The 24,458-nt window shown below is 40.4% G+C and overlaps 1 protein-coding gene across 12 annotated transcripts in view; it reads left to right on the top strand.

Annotated features, from left to right (window-relative positions):
- The window catches only part of CCSER1 (coiled-coil serine rich protein 1), a 1,147,114-nt gene that overhangs the window by 182,832 nt on the left and 939,824 nt on the right, over nucleotides 1-24,458 (top strand). For all 12 annotated transcript variants that reach the window (XR_006175923.2, XM_065596098.1, XM_065596097.1 and 9 more), the window contains 2 exons: nucleotides 6,781-8,142; nucleotides 14,008-14,195. Coding sequence is in view for 11 of the 12 variants with exons in the window: in XM_065596098.1 (XP_065452170.1) it covers nucleotides 6,825-8,142; nucleotides 14,008-14,195 (1,506 nt within the window). In the remaining variant the exon portion in view is untranslated. The remainder of the gene's footprint in view (nucleotides 1-6,780; nucleotides 8,143-14,007; nucleotides 14,196-24,458) is intronic.

Raw genomic sequence — 24,458 nt, 5'->3', positions numbered from 1 at the left:
AGATATCATAATGGTCTAGGACTCTTGGCATGGCATAGGACTCATGGCATGGTGAAAGCCCACGCTTCTTCGTGGGTGCAATTCATAAAGTAAAAATGGTTGAGTACTTAAAAATGGGATGGTAGCAGACTATGAATCCCAGTGATGATTCAGCTTGGTGATACGCTGAACAAAAAGAGCTCTTAATCATGCTTGTAGCTGTTTCTGTTGCTTCACACTGACACAACAGGCATAATAGGGTTCAGAGTGACTCTGAATGATAATCGTGGGATCTTATAAAGACCGAGTTGACTTAATGTAAACTAAACTGAAATGAGTCTGATTTATACTGGTGTTCACACAGCTTTTTTCTTCAATTTAACTAGACCAATTAAACCCCAAATTAAATTAAACTGGTGCACCTTCTGCATGTGATGAGACCTCTATTTGCATGATCAGGACCCTAAGGGCTTGTCTATATGGTGCATTAGTCTTCATCAGAGGGGTGTAAATTCTGTTGTACATTAGCTAGCCTGTGCAGACTCTGCTAGCACACACTAAAAATTTCCTACTGAGCGTTAATGTCATACTGTTTTGGGACTACATTAATGTGCCCGCAGCGTCCACAGGAGCCAGTTAGCGTGCAACACACTAGTGAACAATGGAATTTACATCCCTCTGGGGCAGAGAGTCCTTATGGCTCTCCGTGTGCTGGAATAATAAGTGTTGTGTTGGTCCCACATTACTAGAGACAAGGTGGGTGAGCTAATATCTTTTAGTGCACCAACTTCTGTTGGTGAAAGAGAGCCAGGCTTTCTAGCTTACAGGGAGCTCTATGCAAACTTTTCTCTTTCATGAAGAGAAATTGGTCCAGTAAAAGAGATTACCTCACACACCTTGCCTCTCTAAGAGGGAAAACTTATTGTTCACTTTTTCTCTTTTGCATTTGCACTGGTTTTGTCATAGGGCCATGTAGTCCATCCAAGTGCCTGAGGAAAAGCAGATAATTAGATAATCCTCCATTAATCCTCCTCTGAAATTCAATGTGGTTTTCAAATATTTTATTTGTATTTTTTCGGCATGTTTTTCTATTGTTGTCTCCGTTGATAGCACCTTAAAAATAGCAACATGGAAGCTTTGTTGAAAATGTGTGTCCAGAATCAGTTTTATAAAATCAAAGTGCACCTAGCACAGCAATTAATGTGTTAAACAAATACACTTCAATTGTACCAATACTTAATAGTACCATTAAAAATAAAGTGAAGAATTAGATCTGTTACATTAGTAGTTTGGGTATCATTAACGTTTTTCTGAGAACAATAGAATGAATGAGATTGGAGTTGATCCCATAATGAATTGTCTTTAGTAAAACACAAATAGCTTTTGAAATGTAAGAAAAAAGTCTAGTGAGCTTTTTTTTAAAAAAAGGATAATTAAAAAACAATCTCTGACAAACACCACATAGTTTGGGTCCCAGCTAGTTTAAGCTCTAATCAAACAAGTTGTTCTAGATGGGCAGACTCCTGCGCCCATGTGGAATACTAGGCACAGAAAATACTGCAGGGCTGCCAGTTTGATGTGGTAATGGTTAAGAATTAGTTCTCCTTTTCTTTCTGAACAAGGAACTTGTTTTTTAAAGTAAGACGGTATTCTCAAAGTTATTTTGCCCCTCTGTAGAGCTTCTGTCTACACTCTTCGCTGCCTGGCTTCTTACTGAAGTTTTAAAGAAAAAGTGTATGAATCCTCACATTCAGATCATAGATGAATTTGTAAGACTGGCTATTAGAATTATTCTGGTTTGTTTATCTGATAAGCAGCCCATTAGAAAATTCCACAATATCCTTTAAATGATCAGAGTTACCTTTTCTGCATGATGTGTGTTTCTTTAATAGCTTTTAAGTTGCTGTATTTTGGGGCCACACAAGGAGCAATGTTACTTGGGCTGAGGGGATTTGATATGGACAATGTGCTGTTTGGTGTGGGAGAGGTGTATATACACGAGTTGTACTTCATCAAGTTCCTTTGTTGTAAAATGGCAGGTGCCAGTATTTATGCTGAAACTGAAGATTAGGTGTCCAGTATAAAAGAGAACATCTCACACCTTGTTAATGGTAGAACATGTGTGGCAACTCATAATCCCACTGAAACAAACAGCAAAATTCATGACAAATTTTAGCATATGACTGTGAACTGAAATCAATTTGAAACTTGCTTTCAGACACCTGTAAAATCATCACTATAACCAATAATGTTTAAGTGTAGATTTCAAGGCCAGAAGGGACCACTGTGATCATCTAGTCTGACCTCCTGTATTACACGGGCCATAGAACTTCCCCAAAATAATCCCTAGAACAGATCCTTTGGAAAAAAACATTCAATTTTGATTTAAAAATCAGCAGTGATGGAGAATCCCTGGTAAAACCATTGATAAACTGTTCCAATGATGAATTACTGCAACTGTTAACACTTCTATCTTTGCTGCATTATTATTGATAATTTTGCCATTTCCATCAAGTAATGGACCAATACCATTGTCAGGATTCATTTTGTTCCTAATATACTTTATTAAAAAAACCCTCCTCCTTATTATCCTTGGCTGTGCTGGCCATAGATTTCTCCTTGTGTCCCTTTGCTTCTCTTACAATTTTTCTATAGTTCCTGGCTTTTGATTTATATTCATTACTATCAACTTCCCTTTCCTCCATTTGCTATATATTATTTTTTTATAGCTGTCTGTTTCAGGATACAAACAACTAGTAACTGTATACTCTCCTCATAATTTTCTAAGCTTTCAGTGTTCTTACAGTGAAACTGATTTCTTTGGCCAAAACTAGGGATAGTGATTAATTAATTCGGTTTTCATATACTATTACTTAATGCTCACCATTTCTTTGCTTTCAATTAGAGTTTCTGAGGGGGCATTCATAGAATATTAGGGTTGGAAGAGACCTCAGGAGGTCATCTAGTCCAACCCCCTGCTCCAAGCAGGACCAACACCAACTAAATCATCCCAGCCAGGGCTTTGTCAAGCCAGGCTTAAAAACCTCTAAGGATGGAGATTCCACCACCTCCCTAGGTAACCTATTCCAGTGCATTAATTTTAACATCCTAGAGGCAAAGGAATAACCCCTTTCCCTGCAACTCTTTCACAGCAGGAAACAATTGAAGCAAAGTGGTAGCTTCCTGGGCTTCCAATTCCTCAGTTATTTTCAGAGCATGGTTAGGAATACCAGAAGGTCTCCTGGAAAAAGACTATTTGGTAGGTTCCTCCCTGGTCTGACAGTAGTAGAGTCAAGGAAACAATTATTTTCTTTCAGTTTTCCCTGGCAATTCATCTCTTTCCCCTCTCGCCCCCCACTGCGAGGTATATGATAAAATCTGCTATACACAGCCATATCCCACCCAGCAACTCTTCTGTGGCAGTGTTTACTACAGTTGGGGACACACAAGGCAGAGAAGAGCCTGAGGGCAACAGGGAAAGCACTCTGACCCACACCGCTCCTTCACTGTGGACTTGCATCTTCAGTTTTGGTCAGCCACTAATGCCGCTAGGGGCAGGAGCAGTTCATATCCATGAAGATCCAAGCTCAAGCAGCAGCCTATTGCCCAATCATCTTTTCACTGCTGTAGCAAAATTTGAGAGCATGAGACCAGGCTTCATGGAGATACTGATCAATGTTCCTTTCCAAATACACCACCTCTCCTCCCTCCCTCCCCAACAAACAGAGAGTGTGAATGGGAGGGGATGAGGAGAGATTGCAGCAGTTATACCGGAGATGTGCCATGAGTGGATGTTGTATGTAGTATACATAGTCCCAGGGATGTACAAACCCCAGACGAGTCAGGAATGAGTTGAGCTGCCAGGGCCTCACCCTGCAACACCTGAAGCAGATGTCAAGCTTCAAGGGGGGGATCTCAAAAGGGAGAGCACAGCTTGTTGGTCCCTGGCTGGGAGGGATAGAAGACTTCTAGCTCTCATGGGAGAGCTGGCTGGGGTTGGGAAGTGAGAAAGATTGCTTCTAACAGATGTAGGCTTGCACCAGTCCAGGTGGAATATCAGCATGAACTCTCTTCTTCCTTTGCAGAGCCTGGGTGGGGTGAAGAGTCTGCTGAGGAGTCAGCCCCGGAGGGGTGGAAGAGTGTGTGTTTTTGTGTGTTTAGTTTGGACTTTGAGTACCTTGGAAAGGTTGGAACTGGCATGACTTTGCTGTAGGGCTAAATGGTCTTGTGTTGGAAAATGGAGGAGGATGGGTGGATTAGCTGGAGACCAGGAGGAAAACAGAGACAGCGCCATTGCCATGCTGTGCCATGCTGGTAGGCAGCATGGAGGAAGGATATAGCCACAGTATATGTGTATCTAGAGAGACAGAGAGAGGGTGAGAGAGAATGTGTCTCTGTCTGTCTGGTTGGAGAGGTGTAGAAAAATTGTTTATGAAGTTGGATCTTTGGTCAATCACTGTGTATCTGGGAAACCTGTATGTTATGATTGGTTTGTATTTTACATGTCTGTAATTCTATTGCCATCCTGAGCAAAAATCAGTGTTGACAGCCTTTCTGTATTCTTCCTTTAAGGGGTGGGGAGAAACAGAATGCACAGACCCCATGAAATAATACAATGCCTCTAGCAATGGTTATCAATTATTGTGCCCAGCTGGTAAAGCAGAGCCTAATGTGCACAGGTCAGTTGGAAGAAATAATCTCATTCTGTCCTCTAGATTCTGTCTCTCTATTTCTGGAGAAGGCAACAGTATGCATGGTGGTTAGGCAGGACAGAGTGAATTACTGTGAATTCTTCAATTATAAGCAAATAGCTGCACAATCTCTGAACTTCCTATGTATGTGTATCTTTCATACACACTCAGTAACAGAAACACTACGGTGTAACCTGGCCGTAAGTGATTATACAATAATATACAAAAATACTTTTTCGCATTTGATTTTCTATAGCCCTTTTAAAATAGTTTAATCATCTCCAGTAAGAATTGTATTCAAATTTGTGTTTTGATTTCTGCTGAAACCTCAGTAGTATCCATCTCAAGCTTTTATGTTGTCATCAAATGTAATTTTAAAAAAAGAAAGAAGAGAGATTAGCTATCATTCCCAGGATGCAGCTTTCATCTTAAACTTCAGAATTGCTTTATTGATTTCTGGTCTTTGTGAATCCTGATACTGTGTCTGCTTGGGCGTACACACACAGACTGTAACCTTACCAACCTCTTTCTGCTGGAGGAGAAAGTACAATGCAAAGACTAGTCATCAAAGAAGATTCCATGAACTTAATTTCTTGTTAATCATTCTCTTCCTATGGTATGACATACTTTTTGCTGGTTTAGTTTTATTATTTCGTGATTTTTTTTTTATTTTTATTTTTTATGTTGCTCATGGCTATTTACCTAGTTAGTGTGTTTTCTTGTCATTACATTTCTTTAGGGCATTTGGGCAATATAATTATTTTACGTCCTTACTTTTTTCCCTCCAGTTTGATCTAGAATCTTTGTATGGATCATAGAAATGTAGAGCTGAAAGGCACCTCAAGTGGCCATCAAGTCCAGCCCCATGTGCTGAGGCAGGACCAAGAAAATGTAGACCATCCCTGATAGGTGTTTGTTTAACTTGTTCTTAAAAACCTCCAATGATGGGTATTCCACAACCTTTCTGGGAAGCCTGTTCCAAAACTTAAATCCCCTTCAAGTTAGAAAGTTTTTTCTAATATCTAAACTAAATCAGCCTTGCTGCAGACTAATCCCATTAGTTCTTGTCCTTCCCTCAGTGGCCATGGAGAACAATTAAGATACATTGCCTGAGTTTTTAAAAAGGTGCTGAATGCTCCTAACTCCAGTTGAAGTCTCATCTAAAAGTCAGATCTACAGCCTTGCTTGTTCTTACGTCACTATTTTTCTGTTTGTGGATCTGCATCTATAGCACAAGGCTTCCTCTAGCTATACTGCAGCTGCGTTTTCCTGAAGTCCAGCTACTGTGCTGATCAGGATCTGCTTCTGTTAGTTAGGTCAGAGCTATTTCTAAAAATCACAGGGTGTCATTTTTGGCTTAATTTTTTTTTTAATTAATTTTAAAAGTCATTTAATATAAAAGAGAATGGTAAATTATTAAGTGAGTTCAGTAAAACATTAAAAAGAAATCTGTAGAATACAAATGCAGAAATATAATCATAAATATTTAACAATACAAAACTAGACTAGAAAAGGGCCTAGGAAGAATTTAATGTTAGAGCATGAAGTTGTCTGACTCAAAACCTGGTATTTCCTCTCCTGTGAGATTATTCATATAGCTTGTAGTTGATGTCGTTTTGCCTTCATTGTCAAAGGAACCCAAGGGAATTAGGCACCCAGTCCACACTGAACTTTAGTGTGAGCTAGGCACCTAACTTCTTTGGGTTCCATTGTAAATTCCAGTCTTTAGGTGGCCAAAAGAATGCTTGGCCCCTCATAGAGCATAGAAAAGGTATGATCTTTCCCCAGAGAGTTTACAGACATGGTGCAAAAGTGATAGGAACAGATAACGTTTGGGCGGAGTATTAAAAAAATATCTATGGCATGTGATGCTATTTATGCTAACCTTTTGCTTGATTGCCAGAGTTTCAGAACTGAACGCTGAACTGTATATTGTTGTTCTAAGCGCCATTAATAAAATAAATGCACCAACTTCCAGTTGTATTTAAAATGGACTGTTATAATAAAAATGTCATTCACATGTTCATATCTTCAGATTGATTTTAAAATGTGCCTGCCCAAAGATTTCGGTTGATGTATTAAAACATATATTTTTTTCCCCTCACCCCAGATTGGTATCTTGGCTGACTAGAGTCCCAAACACTTCAGGTCCTGATGGGGGACTCAGGATCAAGACGTTCAACTCTTGTGTCTCGACTGCCAATATTCAGGAGAAGTATTAGTCGAAGACATGACTCCCTTCCTTCCTCACCCTCCTCCATTAATACTGTGGGTGTCCATAGCTCCTCTCCCTCCAGCACCAACTCAAGCTCAGGTAGTACAGGCAAGCGAAGGAGCATATTCCGCACACCTTCCATCAGCTTCCACAACAAGAAGGGGAGTGAACAGAAGTCTGAATCTGCAAGCCAGAATGTAAATATTTCAAATGGTGCTCAGTCAACTCACAACAATTTCCAAAAACCGAGCTTGGAAGAACATGTTAAAAGCAGAGGGAGGCATTCAGTTGGTTTCGGCAGTTCACGGAGCAAGAAGATAACAAGATCTTTGACGGAGGACTTTGAAAAGGGGAAAGAGCCATCAAGTAATAAGAATGTCTTTATAAATTGCATACGTTCTGGAAAAAACGAGGGCGATGACTCTGGCTTTATAGAGGAGCAAAGTAGACGATCTATTAAGGAATCCTCACGGAAACTTCTCCCGAAATCTTTCTCATCACACTACAGGTTTTCAAAGCCAGTCCCCCAGAGCCAGTCAGTTTCCTGTGTACAACAGTCTGGATGCTTGTTGGAAATTAAACCATATGTTGAAAGCGACCCTGTAACAGTAAGGTCCTCTCCATCATGTTCTGCTGAGATAACAGAATGTGCAGGAAGTTCTTTGCAATCACCTCAACTTTCTGCAGACCTCACCACAGTCCAGACCCCTTCGGAATTTTTAGCCTTGACCGAAGATTCTTTCTCAGAAGTTGATGTGGTGCCCAATAGTGGAAACACGGCACCACACACAGAGAACTTTGACAATAATACTTCTACCTCTCAGATTTTCCTCAGTCCTGTTGTTGCTTATGTGAGGAAAATAGATCATGTAGAAAGTACTTCCCTGTCTGCTGTTATATCTCCTGTGAATCATACAAGCTTTTGTAGTACTGAATCAAATACCTTACCTAAAAATACTGCTGCTAATCAAACACAAGTATTATTGCAAACTACTGAACTTCCTGTTAAAGATGCCGGGCACATAGGAGAAATTAACTCAGCAGATGCACAGTTAGAAACGTTTGTGTTACATCATGAAGAAAAAACAGTGGAATGCTCTCCAAAGGCTAGTGGATTATGTGGGGACCAACATGAAATAACGTTATCTGAGTACATTAGAGAAACAATTCCTGTAACAGAATCGAAGATTATTCCCTCCTCCTCTGAATCCCGATCCTTTAAAACACAACAGGGACATGAAATAAATCACTCTAAAGGTACGTCACATGGATTTTTGCCTTGATTCTCCTGAAAAAGGTGTTCAAAATTGTAAAGTAGCTTTACACATTTGCAGTATTGTAAACCCCAAAAGTGAAAGAGCCAAAATTGTGCTTTTGTTTTCGAAAGGTTAAATCCATGTTTTTTATCTGTCTTCTAATTTTTAGCTTACTCAGCCCACTCTCAATGTGTGTGACGATGATAGAGTTGTCAACTCTTGCAAATTTATGAGTAAAGTAATTTTGGCCAATGAATCTCTTGATTTTGGGAGGGCTGTGTTTGTGTGTGAGGGGGTGGGGGAGTCTTGCTCATGATTTTTGATCTTCTGAGGTTGGCAATACTGGAGACAACCATAAAACACTAGGCAGCAGGATACATGGTTTCTGTTCCTGGCTGTGGGAGCAGGCGGTGGTGTAATGGTTGCAAATGGCATAGCCAAATGCAACAGTGCCCCTGTTTGGGTCATCTGGAGACATGGAACCTCAGATCACTGATTGTAAAAGCATGACCTTGTGGTACTTGAGCTGAAGAATCACATCTTTTAGGATGAAGTATAGCAAAGTCAAAAACTCTAGGGATATGTTTACACTGGAATAAAAAACCTGGGGCACCGAGTCTCAGAGCCTGGTTCAGTTGATTGAGGCTCATGAGGCTTCGCCTGCAAGGCTAAATAATGCAATGTAGACATTCAGACTCTGAGACCTACCACACTCACCAGGTTTAAGAACCCAGGCTCCAGCCTGAGCCCAAATGTCTACACTGTAATTTTTAGCCCCACAGCCTGAACCCTGCTGGCCCGAATCAGCTGACCCAGGCCAAGTGCAGGTGTTTTGTTCCAGTATAGATGCACCATAAGTGTAGTCTAACTGTGAGAGGGTGACATGAGGCCGCATTGTGTTAGTGTGAATTACAGAAGTGCCTAATTTTGCATATTGAAAGACTGCATATTTTGAAAGATTGTGAAATAAAATGGCTAAGACTTGCTTTTGTTATATTAAAGACCTGAATTCTATTGCCATCTCTGCCTAAAGTGACCTTGTGCAAGCGCTCAGTTACCTAATTGGTGAATAATAATTACCCTCCAAGGTTGGAGTATGAGACTGGCTCATAATTAGGATTGTGAAGTACCAGAAATATTAACAGCCATCAGTGGAAAATCTGGGTTTAGAATTTATGGTCTCCGGTCCTGCAGTTAAATACACTATCCTCTAGATATATTGTGCCCATGTTTTGTTTTCCCAAAGTAACATGAAGGCTGCATCATCATGAGACTGGTTGCAGGATGAGCCAAAGTCACGTTATTCACAAAGTCACATCTTTGCTGTTTGCAGAGATGAAAAATACACACTCCACAGAGTCTGTCTCACTTCTGTCTGCCCGTGGTGGTAGTTGTGGTTTATTTATTTATTGTCTTTTTGTCATGAGAGATATTGGAATTAATAGTAATGGCAAATTTTTTAAACTGTATGCATAGGTTGAAAGTATTTCAATTTTCTTTGTATCAAGTAATACATTCCACTTTCATCTTCAGTTGCCTAAAACAATACATTCTGAGTTAACCATCTTTCTGTTTTTGTTTCACCGTATATTCTGCAGCTCAGCAGAGCACTATGTGGCACATGTTTTGTGATCAGCCGAGTTCTACTCTGAGACATGAAGGTGTACACATGGTATCTCTCTTTCTCGCCTGCTATTATAGAATCATAGAAATGCAGGTCTGAAAGTCGACCTCGACAGGTCATCAAGCCCAGTCCCCTGTGCTAAGGCAGGACCAAGTAAACCTAGACTATTCATGACAAGTGTTGGTCCAACTTGTTCTTAAAGACCTCCAAGGATGGGTATTCCACAACCTCCGTTAGGAGCCTATTCCAGGACTTAACAACCCATATAGTTACAAAGTTTTTCCTAATTTCTACCTAAATCTCCCTTGCTGCACATTAAGCCCATTCAGTGGACATGGAGAATAATTGAAAACCACTGATGACAGTTGTCGCCAGAATTATCAAAGCTTGACCTATTTGAAGACTGTTATCAGGTCTCCCCCCAGTCTTCTTTTCTCAAGACTGAATATTCGAGAGACTTGGCAAAACTGCATTTGTTGTATGTATTGTTAAAATTTTCAAAAGACTGCATGCAATCTCCTAGGAGTGCACAAATACCTATTAACTTGGGCACTTAACTGTATGCAAATTGGGTTTGTGTATAGCAGGGTTAATCAATTATTTTTTGTCAAGGTCCAAATTTCTTGGTCAAGGTCCAGACTCCAGAGAAAATAATAAAAAATAACAATAATGATAAGTAAATAAGATTTGGGGGCCCATTCAAAGGCATCTGACAGTCCAGATTGGGCCTGTGGTCTGCCTTTTGGCTACCCCTGGTGTGTAGGAATTTCTGCACATGTCCCAGCACTTTGGAACCTCAGGCACTATATGATGTTGGTTATCAGATGAATGGCATTGTCAGGCTAATTTAGGCTAATTTATTTCTCTTCCTTTGTTGGTGTGAAGTGAAAAAACTCATTTAAAATGAAAAATTGGCTGACTATTTAAGGAAAAAAGTGAAACTACGTGCACAATGCTGTCAAATATACACATTAAATGGAACAAATAGAGAAACATATTTCAAATACAGCAATCTTATATTGTATAATACGTGATTAGGTAAGAACAGTAGTTAGTGATTTATTTTATTTTTTTAGTGTTTACTGTGCAAGATCAGTACAAAACATTTATGTGGATTAAACAAAATTCAAAGGAAATTATTAATGCCAAGCAAAACACATTTTACTTGATGGGGTATCAGACTAGACTAGAAATTGATTGCATGTGCCAATATGGCAAGTGTATATACTTACACAATAATAAAGATATATTTAAAAAAATCTTGGACTAACATCAGCCCATTCTGCAATAAAAAAAGGAGGAAGGGTTTTATAGAACCACAAGGTTTGCTGTGCTATTGTGCTACTCCCATCTTTAAAATCCCTCCTCTGCTTCCACATGCGTGAAAATTAAGGCTGTCAAGTGATTAAAAAAATTAATCGCGATTAATCGCACTGTTAAACAATAATAGAATACCATTTATTTAAATATTTTTGGATGTTTTCTACATTTTTAAAATATATTGATTTCAATTACAACACTGAATACAACATGTACAGTGCTCACTTTATATTTATTTTTGATTGCAAGTATTTGCACTGTAAAAAAACAGAAATAATATTTTTCAATTCTCCTAATACAAGTAGTGTAGTGCAATCTCTTTATCATGAAAGTTGAACTTACAAATGTAGAATTATGTGCAAAACAACTGTATTCAAAAATAAAACAATGTAAAATTTTAGTGCCTGCAAGTCCACTCAGTCCTACTTCTTGTTCAGCCAATGGCTCAGACAAACAAGTTTGTTTACATTTGCAGGAGATAATGCTGCCCGCTTCTTGTTTACAGTGTCACCTGAAAGCGAGAACAGGTGTTCTCAGGGCACTGTTGTAGCTGGCATTGCAAGATATTTACGTGCCAGATGCCCTAAAGATTCATAGATCCTTTGATGCTTCAAACACCATTCCAGAGGACATGCTTCTATAGTGATGATGGATTCTGCTCGATAACAATCCAAAGGAGTGTAGACTGACGTATGTTCATTTTCATCATCTGAGTCAGAGGCCACCAGCAGAAGAGTGATTTTCTTTTTTGGTGGTTCGGGTTCTGTAGTTTCCGCATTGGAGTGTTGCTCTTTTAAGACTTCTGAAAGCATGCTCCACACCTCATCTCTCTCAGATTTTGGAAGGCATTTCAGATTCTTAAACCTTGGGTCAAGTGCGATAGCTATTTTTAGGAATCTCACATTGGTACCTTTGTGTTTTGTCAGATCTGCAGGGAAAGTGTTCTTAAAATGATCAACATGTGCTGGGTCATCATCCGAGATGGCTATAACATGAAATATATGGCAGAATGAGGGTAAAACAGAGCAGGGGACATAAAATTCTCACACAAAGAGTACAGTCATAAATTTAATTAACGCATTATTTTTTTAACAAGCGTCATCAGCATGGAAGCATGTCCTCTGGAATGGTGGCCGTAGCATGAAGGAGCATAAGAATGTTTAGCATATCTGTCACGTAAATACCTTGCAATGCCGGCTACAAAAGTGCCATGCAAATGCTTGTTCTTACTTTCTGGTGACATTGTAAGTAAGAAGAGGCCAGCATTATCTCCTGTAAATGTAAACAAACTTGTTAGTCTGAGCGATTGGCTGAACAAGAAGTAGGACTGAGTGGACTTGTAGGCTCTGAAGTTTTACATTATTTTGTTTTTGAGTGGAGTTATGCAACAACAAAAATTCTACATTTGTAAGTTGCACTTTTATGACAGAGATTGCATTACAGTACAGTGAAACCCCGCTATAACATGATGATTGGGGTCCAAAAAATTAGATCGCGATAAATGTGGGGTCACGGTATAGCGGGGTTACAAAAATTTCAAGCCGGTCAGTTTCTCTTGGGCAGAAAACGACTTGCGTTCGCGAACTGCCTATAACAGTAACTGAAAGGGTGCAGCTCCAGCAGCGGGGCTCTCAGCCATGCAGCGAGAGAGGGAAACACTTGGGGAGAGCAGGGGAGACGTGCAGGAGGCAGAGGAAGAGTGAGGAGCAGCTGGGGAGGAGACTGGCTCTTGTCAAAAGGAGAAGTGAGGGTACGGGGGGAAGAGGCAGTGGGGAAGGCACTTTTTTTTTTTTGCTTCGGCTGCGCCCCCGCTGCTTTTTTTATTTTTTATTTTTACTTGGGGCAGCCGGAGCCACCTTATGCATTATATCCAAATTCGTTATCGCGGGGTGCGTTATAGCGGGGTTTCACTGTACTTGTATGAGGTGAATTGAAAAATACTATTTTTTCTGTTCATCATTTTTACTGTGCAAATATTTATAATAAAAAATGATGTATACTTCGATTTCAGTTACAACACAGAATACAGTGTATATGAAAACGTAGAAAAAAAATCCAAAATATGTAGTACTTTTCAATTGGCATTCTATTGTTTAACAGTATGATTAAAACTGTGATTAATTTTTTAAATCACGTTTAATTTTTTTGAGTTAATCGCGTGAGTTGACTGGGTGTAACCGACAGCCCTACTGAAAATCTAATCCTTCTCCTCTTATCCAACATAGTCATTTATCTGGGGCTGGGAGTTGGGATTCAGCTTCCCAGCTGCAGAACAGATGAATGTGTCTGTCAGGTTACCTTGCTTTGGTTTGGACAGCTGTGGAGCAGAAGTGGGAAAGCAGGATGGAGGCCCAGACCAGTATGTCTGCCCCTCATACACTGATATTAAATGAAGCTCCAGTCCTGAAATGGGTGACTTCCCACCATGCAGGCAAGTGTGTAAGGCATGATGTTAAAAGTCATGTTTGCCTGGAACCCTTAGAAGCCTGGTGGGGGCTGTGGGCAGCTGGTGCCTGAGAGTGCCTTGAAGAACAGTGGAAGACAGTTAAGTTCTCTGCACTAGTGGATTAACTGGGAATAGTTCCTGCAGTGAGGGGGAAGGGTGCAACAGTTGAGCAGAGCAGTGCCCTAATATGCTAAGAGTTAAATAGAGAAAGGGTGGAGGGAGTTCTGCATCTTGGGAAATTGTGGACTGGTCCACTGGCTGGACATACAGAACTAGACCCTTGGGTAAAGCCCAGTAGATGGTCTAGTCTTGGCCTGACAATTCTATGTACTTTCTAGTACAAACAGCACAGCTCTGTAGTAAATAGTTGAATAGCTGTCACTCAGCATAAGTGTTTGAAGCAATGTGACTTTTTTCTGAAGAAAATACTTTTTGTGAATACTTGCATGTAAATGCTGATTTCTTCTCTATTATAGTTAATCTTGCCAGTAGTTTCAGTCCTTACCGAGAAGGCAGACTTATAGAGAAGCGCCTGAGATCCTCGTCAGAAGGCAATGCTGGAAGCAGCAGGATGATCTTAAAACCAAAGGACGGAAACACAGAAGATCTTCATAGCTTGCGGAAGCAGACAGCAGGCTCGTCATCTTCAAAAATGAACAGCCTGGTGAGTGCATTCTTACAGATACACGTTTTTGCAATGGCTTTCATTTCTGTAGTGATTATATGTTTTTGCTTCTAATGACTATTGTAAATGTGATAGAACACAACAACTGTATAGGAATACAAAGCCTTATCCAATGCTGGGATATACAGTACAATACAACACTCAAAACTATAAGATACTTTTCAGAACATAACCTCAGATTGTAGTCAACAAGTATTTCAAAAGTCTGTGTAACTTTCTGTTGTGGACTTTTTTGCAGTTGTTATGCAGTGTTCGTATGGCTGGGGATTTCAGGTGGGAACTTCTGGAAAACTTATGATTACCAAATGCTTAGTATTAAAAAAGGAAATAAGTTCAAATACTGGAAGGGGAAAAATGTAGTGCAGTAGTTGTAATTTTAAGTTTATAGGGCCTGATTCTTCAGCAGTTTCATGCTGGTGTGACTCTTACCTCAAGGAGTCACACTGACATACACCTAATGTAACTCAATGGAGAATCGGGCCATAGTCATGTGAAAAGTAAATCACATATAAGAAGGCAAGACTAATTTCAAAGGGCTGAATACTCCCCTTCCATAAACAAACCAGTGGCGGGGGAAAAATGCTCAAAACTCAGGATAGAGAATCTGTTTTTTGAGAATCCTTCCTCCCCCACTTCAGGATGGGAAGTTGAAAACAAGTATGCTGTCTAAAACCATTACAGAAGATTACTTTTTGAGGCTTGCTTCGAGGTGAAGGGGTGGTATAAGGAGCCTGTTGACTTTTAAAGTTGTCTGCCTTCTTGTAGTCAGTGAGGGTAAAGAACTTAAGGTGAGTGTAATGTACTCTCATGCTTACTCAAGACAATAAGGAGAAGTGTAGAACATGATGCTGCATGCTGAACAAGCTGCAAGCAATGGACAAGTTATGGTTAATAGAGGAAATAACAAAATAAGTCTTGAGCTCAGATAGGTTGCTGTTGTGAGATTGTGAAGGGTTAAATAAGGATTCAGCCTATATAAATATCTGACACACTTGCCATGAAAAGTTTGTAAGAAAGCAACTCCAAGATTCTCCATCCTACTCACCACTTCTGCACATGTCCCTCAATAAGCATGGACATAAAAGAGGAAAATCATCCTCACTATGACCACTACACTGCAGTTAGAGTTAGGGTCCCAGTTGGGATGTCTACAAAGATTACCAGACTATCAGGATTGAACACAATCACCCTTTGAAGGTAGGGTTTTTTGCAGGGCTGTGGATTAATCCAGATTGACACCGACATGTAGGGTGACCAGACAGCAAGTGTGAAAAATCGGGACAGAGAGCGGGGGGTAATAGGAGTCTATATAAGAAAAAGACCCAAAAATCGGGACTGTCCCTATAAAATCGGGACATCTGGTCACCCTACCGACATGTAAAAGGGCTCTCTAGCTGCACGTTCCTTCCACATAGTTTACAAACTGTAATGTCAAAAATGCAACAAATAGACCAGACCATCAAGGGCAACTTCTGTGATTCCCCACAGCTTTCTGGCTTCTGGCTAACCCAACCCCCTTGATTCTTTTCCTTCTGAGATGAACTAAATTAACCTCCAGCTGGGAGTGTCTCCCAGAGCTGACCCTGAGCCCTGTTTGATAATTAACTTCTGGAACAACAGAGGATTGTCTGTCTCAGCAGGACTCCTACAGATATTGCTGAGACAGAAGGTAATGCCGATTTTTAGGCACTCCACCTGGGGGCACCCAAAGACCGGTACAGTGTCACAGTCTGCTCCATCTGGCTAGCAAACTGAATTTGCCATTTCAAAATGAGGGAACAATTGCGCGCTATGTCAGCATTGAAGGTAACCTTATTTGCTGATGACCTCTGCACAGCTTAAGATTTTCTGTTTTGTATGTGCCTGGCTGGGGTCGTCTTGAGTGCTTGACAGAGAAAATAGAAAGAACGGTTGGGTTATCTGACTCTCACATGAATGCTTGCCTCTACACACGCTTTGTATAGCCTATGCAACATTTATTAGCTAAACTTGACCTACAAGAACATCAAGAACTTTTCAGTGTGTATGTGTGCGGTTTTTTTCTCCTCTGTAGCATTCACCAACTGTTTTGATTCATTATTATTTAATTTATTTCATAGCATCTGAAAGAGCACGAGGCAAATCAACAACAACAATAAAGCCAAATATTTTCTGCATGTCTCCCTATTATCCTTTCTAGGATGTTGTCAGTTTGTACAAATGATCTGATATAGAAATGCAAAACCTAAATCTACAGGAAAACGCTACTAATGCACACCAGTGAAATACTACACCCAGAGAAACATAGTAGAGTGCTGAATGGCTAGATAGCTGAAGAGATTTCTCTGTAATTAAAGAGAATAGCTACAGCATGTCTGTCACTTATCCCGGGTAGTTTGCATTCAAAAAAGCAACAAATAAATCAGATGTATAAAAAACAGGATATTCTTAAATTGAAAATGTTTTTATACATCACGATAAGTGTGCCAAGTGCTTTACAGACAAACTAAAGAGCTTACTAACTATAGAGCCAGTCCTTCAAACACCTAGGGACATGCTTAACTGTCCTCTCATTGAAGTGGAAGTGTGCAAGTGAGTAAAATTAAGCATGTGCATAATGATTTGCAGGATCAGGACCAAGTCATTAAACAGATCTTCTTTTCAGTTACGTAGTTGGCTGGTTGCGGATGTCTGAATGTGAGGTTTCACTTGAGTCTTATTCTTAGCCATGTCACTATGTGGGTGGCAACATCTTATCGTCCTCTCCCTAAACAATAAGTGGGATTTTGTTTGTTGTTGCATTTTTTTTATTTGAATCGGAAATTCAAATCTTTTTGTATTTACTCTAGCAAGATGATCTCCAAATTGATTAGTGATCATTCTCTGTTCATTTACTACAATCATATATCCAGTGCATTCAGATCAGTTGTAGAGTGGTTTTATGCACTGAAGGCAGAATACCATAACGTGAAAATCCCCTGTACTTAATGCTTAGCAGTCATTATATAGTAACACAAACATTAGCTATAATATCATATATAAAATATAATATTCAGGCTTTTTAGCTGCCTCAGAATGTTTATATATAGGCTAAAAAGCCTGAATATAAAAAAATGAGAAAAGACTTGAAGAAGAAAAAAAAGGGTGGGGTATCCAAGAAACTTGTTGTGACGGGTTGGATCACAGAAACCCCCTTGGGGCTGCCAACTGATGTGCCTTGACTACTTCTGACCCTGCTTTCCCTGCCAGCTTGGGACTCCAGAACCCTGCCTGGTTGTGCCAGACACGCTTGCCAGACCTGGGTCTGAACCACGTCCCACAAACTGCAGCCTTAACTGAAAGCAGCTTAAGAAGTGTTCCTGTCTCTAACATCAGATGCCCAGCTCCTAATGGGATCCAAACCCCAAATAAATCTGTTTTACCTTGTATAAGGCTTATACAGGATATAAGAACTCCTAAATTGTTTGATTTCTATAACACTGATAGAGAGAGATGCACAGCTGTTTGCCTCCCTCCCCCCCAGTTAATTAATAAGTAAGAAGTGGGTTAATTAATAAGTAAGAAGTGATGTTATTAAATAAAAAAGTAGGGTTTAAGTGTTTCCAAGTAATAACAGAAAGAACAAAGTGAATTACCAAGCAAAATACAATAAAACACGCAAGTCTAAACCTAATACAGTAAGAAGCTGAATACAGATAAAATCTCACCCTCAGAGATGTCCCAATAAGCCTCTTTTACATATTAGCCTCCTTCTAGTCTGGGTCCAGCAATCACTCATATCCCCAGAGTTACTATCCTTTGTTCCAGTTTCTTTTAGGTATCCTTTGGAGGTGGAGAGGCTATCTCTTGAGCCAGCTGAAGACCAAATGGAGGGGTCTCCCAGGGGTTTAAATAGACTTTCTCTTGTGGGTGGACACCCCTCCTTCTCCCCCACCCCCCGTGTAGAATTCCAGCTACAAGATGGAGTTTTGGAGTCACATGGGCAAGTCACATGTCCATGTATAACTCATAACTTACAGCCGTTGTTCACATGCGTTGTTCACATGCTACCTTGAACGTCCTCAAGTAGACTTCTTATGTGGATTGGAGCCTTCCAAGATCCATTGTCCATTAAGTGTTTCTTGATTGGGCACTTAACTTGCAAATTCCTTTCTAAAGAAGCTGCCCAAATGCCTTAATAAGGCTACTTAAAAATCAAACAAGTACACAGCCAATATTCATAATTTCGAATACAAAAACGATATATGCATACAAATAGGATGAATATATTCAGTAGATCATAACCTTTGCAGAGATATGTTACATGGCATATGTAGCATAAAACATATTCCAGTTATGTCATTTACATTCATAAGCATATTTCCATAAAGCATTACGGAGTGCAACGTCACATGTGCATGTTCACAGTAATACGCAGCTGAGCATTAAAATCCAAGAAAGAGCTCTTCAGAATATCTGTCACAAGTGGTTAACACTCAGTTCAAAGAATGTCAACAGAGAATTAATCTTAATAGTTAATATTTTCCAAGTAAAGGAGAGGGGCAAAAAGTTCCAGAAATGAATATTATTAAACAGAGTTGTGTTAAAATAATTAAATATCCTCTCCCCTTCTATTGAGGAATCCCAAAGTATTTTACAAATATCAATGAACAGTTACAGGCCTCTCCTCGCTCCTGTGAAGTAACAAAGAAAATCACAATTTCATATTGTGACACTTTGGATTTCTTTCAGCAAACATTAATAAGCAGTGAGAAAATTCCAATAAGGAGAAATAGATTTGAAAAGAAATATCACTAATTTTAAGTCCCTGTGAAAGTGCCTATGCTTCCCTGATGATGGCACCATTGCTTTTCCAGTCTCCTCTGTGGAGTCAAATGATCACTACGATAGCAATTTCTTGGCATCATATAGAAGTTGAAGAAGCTTTGTAGCTAGTAGGAGACCCTTTCCACACAATAGAAAGGAAGCCCTTCAAGGCCCTTTTTGTTGTTGTCGGTAAATGACAATTTTGTGTTACTCTGCTGGGTGGCTAGGAGCCACAAGAATGGATGAGATGCTAGATTTTCAGAGAATATGAAGAAAAGGTAAAAGTAGCTACGTGGACGAAGGTTTACAAAGTTACCTCTTGGAAAGTGTTTTTTCTAGACAACTAGCTGATCAAATTTATTCTTGCACAAATATCAAAGCCTTTCTAAAGGACTCTGGCTACAAATTTGGACATCTGGGTGTCTTGAACATTGTAGGCATGTGCACCTTCACCCTTCCTTTCCCCCCTCCTGCCTTACTGCTCCTCCCGAGGGTAGAATGCATTAAAATGTAGGATAGTAAAAGAATAGATTTTTTTTTTCTCTGTAAAGGAAAAGACAATAAGACTATTTCAAAACAGTTCATTTTATGCAAATATTTAAATTATTCTGTGATTGAAATAATGAACTGTACTACACCAGAAGTTTTAACTTGACCTCTCAGGCTATTATAAAACTTATATTTTTAATCTCAGTTTTGAATAAGAATTATTTTTGCAACATTGATTCATGTAGTGACTTACTTATGCCACAAGATGTCAATATCACACCATTTTAGTACTCTCCCCCACCCGACATATATATAATACTGAATTAGAAACGGTGAATTTACTAATACATAGTTAATAGTGCATAATATTTTAAATTGAAGGACAAGACATTTACTTTTGGAAGCTTTTAATGTTGATGAGCCAGTGCAACATGACAGAAGCTTTTCAGTGAGCACACTGGGTACTGGTGCAATTTAAAACAAGGAGCTGTGTATTGCTACAGAACCTCTGCTCGTGAGAAAAGATGAATATTCAGCAATGTGCTAGATTAAAACAAGGCTGAAAACAGTAGCAAGCTGAAATAAGGGATAAATGATTTAGGTTGAGTTGTAGAGTGGAGAGAGCCCTGGAGTAGAGAATATGTGTGAATATAAATCCGAAGTAGAAATTGCAGAACTACCCGGTACTAACTGTGGTATGTAACCTATCGCTTAAATCAGCCTCTGTACCAAATGACTGGAGGACAGCTAATGTAACACTGTTTTTTTTAAAAGGCTCCAGAAGCGATCCTGGCAATTATAGTCTGGTAAGTCTAACTTCGGTACCAGGCAAATTGGTTGATACTATAGTTAAGAACAGATTTACCAGACACATAGATGAACGTGGTATGTTGGGGAAGAGTCAACACGGCTTTTGTAACGGGAAATCATGCACCCCAGGGTCCCAGTCAGGATCAAGTTCTATTGTTCTAGTCACTGTACATATGTGCATGAAGAAATGGTCCTGCCCCTTGAAGTTTGTAGCCTAAAAACCCATGATGTAATTGAATTCCACATCATCTTGGGAAGGATTATACCAAAATCTTTTCCGGGAAACTAAAATTTGGGAAGGGTGATTTTTATAAAAAATGAGTAATCAAGTTAGAAAAAAAATTAGCCATCAGATAATTAGTTAAAAGAATTAGTCTTATCATGGAATTTATTAAAATATACTTCGAAGATATGCCCCCTCTCCAAATCCGTAACATTGTTGAAGAGCAGAGCACAAAATCAGCCCATCTAAAGCCAACAGAAAGGAACATAAACGATGGCAGATGGAAATTAAAATGGTTAAGAGAGATTTTGAAAAGCAAATAGCCAAAACAAAAAATAAATAAAAAAAAAGTTCTTAGCATACCAGAAGACTGAAGTCTGTGATAAAATGACTGGATCTGCTGGAATATTTGGAATTAAAGGTAACCATTAAGGTGAATAAGAATGTTACAGAGAAGCAAAATCACTTCTTTGCATTGGTCCTCACTACAGAAGGTAATGGTAAAGATAGCTATCCCCGATTTGCTCTTTGCTGGTAATAAAGATGAGGTATCCTCAGAAATGTAGTTGTCAGGAGCAATGGTGTTGAAACACTGATTTAAATAGTCACTAAGACCAGATAGCATTGGTCAGCAAAATGAACTGTTTGAAGTGGAAGGCATGTTATATTATGCCTATATTTAAAAAATAATAAGCACAAAGGGCAATTCTGGATATTAAACCAAAGCATGACACCAGTACATCTTGAGCTACACTGATTGCCTCTTGGCTTCTGAGAGGAGCTTAAGGTGTTGCTTTAGACTTATAGAGCCTTAAATGACTTTGGACCATCCTACCTTACACACTGCCTCTCTTTCCATGCAGTGCTGCACGTTTACAATTACTGTCTTATGGCATTAAATGGCCCCTTTTTTCAAGATCCTGATCAGAGAAGCCAGGGCTGAATGGATACATAGAAGATTCTGGTGGTCAGGGCTGTCCATCCAGCACCACCTCCAGCAGTAGAAAATAGTTAACTTTTTCAGGTACTTCTAGAATAATATTGTAAGCCTGGCATGACATGAGTAATTAGAATATGGGTGAGGCCTCACATCTTGGGACACAGCATTAGAGACAGAAGTGGATCAGCATGTTGGAAATAGAATGTCTGTACTAGCTAAGGGCAGGTCTTCGCTACGGGGGGGGGGGGGGGGTCGATTTAAGATATGCAAATTCAGCTGCGCGAATAGCGTAGCTGAATTCGACCTATTGGAGCCGACTTACCCCGCTGTGAGGACGGCGGCAAAATCGACCTCCGCGGCTCCCCGTCGACGGCGCTTACTCCCACTTCCGCTGGTGGAGTAAGAGCGTCGATTCGGGGATCGATTGTCGCGTCCCGACGAGACGCAATAATTCGATCCCCGAGAGATCAATTTCTACCCACCGATTCAGGCGGGTAGTGTAGACCTAGCCTAAGATAAAGGGGGAACACCAAGGGAAATGATAAAAGTGGATAAGTTGAGATGGTAAAGATGAGGTCAAGAGTAAGTGGTACATGGGCAGTGTGTGGACAGAGCATGCAATACAAGGATTTGTTCCTACAAAGTAACCAAGTCAGTCCCAAAACACGTGTGAAACAATGTACAGTAAATGCAATGTAATGTGTATATAAAGGAAGAGATTTCCTGTATGACTTTGGATGTGGGGTATCCCCTGTACCCACCTCCTATGCTTAAGCCTGATTGACTCAAGTGTAGTTTGATTGTGTCCCTATATAGAGATCTCAGTGACAGGTTCAGGGTCGAGCTGAGCTCTTTTGGATCAGGTCTTGGAGGCTACTGAGTGGTTAAGACAGGGGTGGGCAAAATTTTTGGCCCGAGGCCCACATCGGGGAATAGAATAGAAATTGTATGGTGGGCCATGAATGCTCACAAAATTGGGGTTGAGGAGCGGGTGGGGGTGCAGGCTCTGGGGTGGGGCTCCAGATGAGGTGTTTGGGGTGCAGGAGGGTGCTCTAGGCTGGGATCGAGGGGTTTGGAGAGCGGGGGGGATCAGGGCTGAGGCAGGGGGTTGGGGCGTGGGGAGAAGCTCGGGTGCAGGCTCCGAGCGGCGCTTACCTCAAGCAGCTCCCGGCAGCAGTGGCATGTCCCTTCTCCAGCTCCTATGCGGAGGCGCAGACAAGCGGCTCTGCATGCTGCCCCATCTGCAGGCACTGTCCCTGCAGCTCCCATTGGAGCACGTAGGAGCCGGAGCGGGGTCATGCCATGGCTTCTGGGAGCTGTGTGGTGCGGCCCCGACCCTGCGCCCCGGTTGAAGCGCTGGAGCGGGACCGAGCCACGTGGTGCAGCTCGCGGGCCATCTTAAAATGGCTCACGGGTCAGATTCGGCCCGCGGGCTGTAGTTTGCCCATTCCTGGGTTAAGGCCTCAGAGGCTACCCCAAAACTATGAAAACCATATTATTATCCGTGGCAGAGGAAACATGAGAAAAATATCCATATTCCCTTAGCAGCCTCTGAACATCCTTGTGGTAGAGACACCCATAGTTATCTGAATGATTATGGTCTATCTTTAACACCTGTATGTTACCTCTACTCTATCTACATGTTCATACACTGTACATAAAGTTGTAGCTTGGGCTCTGAAGCTGCAAATTCAAAGCACTTTCTAAACAGCTATTTTTAGAGTGTGAGTCCCGCTAGCCTGAGTCTGTTGACCTGGGCTGAGAGGCTCGCTTCTGCAGGCTCTGTAGACTTACCCAATAAGGCTGCAGTTCACCTTTCATGTGGAGTGGACTTGACAGGGTTTGTTTATGGCTAGTCTAGCACTGACATAATTTCTCCATTTGCACTGAGTTTGGCATCTTGTCCTTTTGTGGGAGGAAACTATGAATGCCACTTAAAACAAGAACTGTCAGGACTGCTTTGTTACAAAGGCTGAACAGTGTTATCGGATTGGAAATAACTCAGTGCTTGTAGGTAAGCAGCACTTTAGACCTCATTTACTTAATTCAGCACAGGGAACACTGCCTTTCAGATACTGTTAGCATAAAAATAGTACAAACAGTGGACTGGGATTTAAGCATTTAATGTGCCTCTGATTTTTAGGTCAAGTTAACTAGAAGCTTTTCAGCTAAATACCCTGTAGGAAACAAATGTCTGTAATGTAGTATAAATTTCTTAACATATTAAGAAGTTGTCAAAAGTCAGATTGCAGCTGTTATACACTTTGAACTCATTCCCGAGATCAAGTAGCTAAGAGAAATTAATTTACATATGATTTAATGCTTATGCCCTGATGTTCTTCAAACATCCATAAAAGACACATGCATAATAATGTGTGAAAATGAAAAACCATTGTTTGTACTCTGGATTTAATTTTTCAAATTTATCACAATTTTCTTAAAAATGTGGATGGTGAATCAACTTCAGCCACATTTCTAAATTGCATTTTCAAATGGGAAATGACATTTTGTTCTGAAATCCAGATATAAGGATAACTATTTCATACCTTTTTTGCCTTAAGAATTATTATGCTTGCTTTAGAAAGAGCTGTGTGGTAACTTTTAACTGCTGGTGAAAAACAGTCATTGTCTTAGGAGAGAAAGCAACTCACAGGTGCTGGTTGCTAGGCAGGCTGGCTTACTGGGGATATCAGTGTATGGCGGGGGCTATGCAGCCTTAAACCCCTGTCAGAAGGGAGTAGGATGAGGGTCCCTACCCAGAGACAGGTGATGGCTGGAGTCCTGAGAACCGACTGGATACTCCTGAAGTGGACCAAGGATGGAGAATACAGGTGCATTTACCCTGAAACGGAGACAGTCACCATGTGGTGAATTTTTATTAAAGCTGGTATCTTAACTGGTGTCTTGGAGACTGCTATGTAGAATAGTCCTCTGTGATGCTAGCTGCCCTAGTGAGAGTGTGGGATGGTGGGGGGTGTTTGCTGGCTATTTAAAG

This window comes from Chrysemys picta, chromosome 5, assembly GCF_011386835.1.
Source record: "Chrysemys picta bellii isolate R12L10 chromosome 5, ASM1138683v2, whole genome shotgun sequence".
Taxonomy (NCBI): domain Eukaryota; kingdom Metazoa; phylum Chordata; order Testudines; family Emydidae; genus Chrysemys; species Chrysemys picta.
The sequence above is the reverse complement of the archived record's forward strand: the minus strand, read 5'-3'. Positions and strand labels throughout refer to the sequence as shown.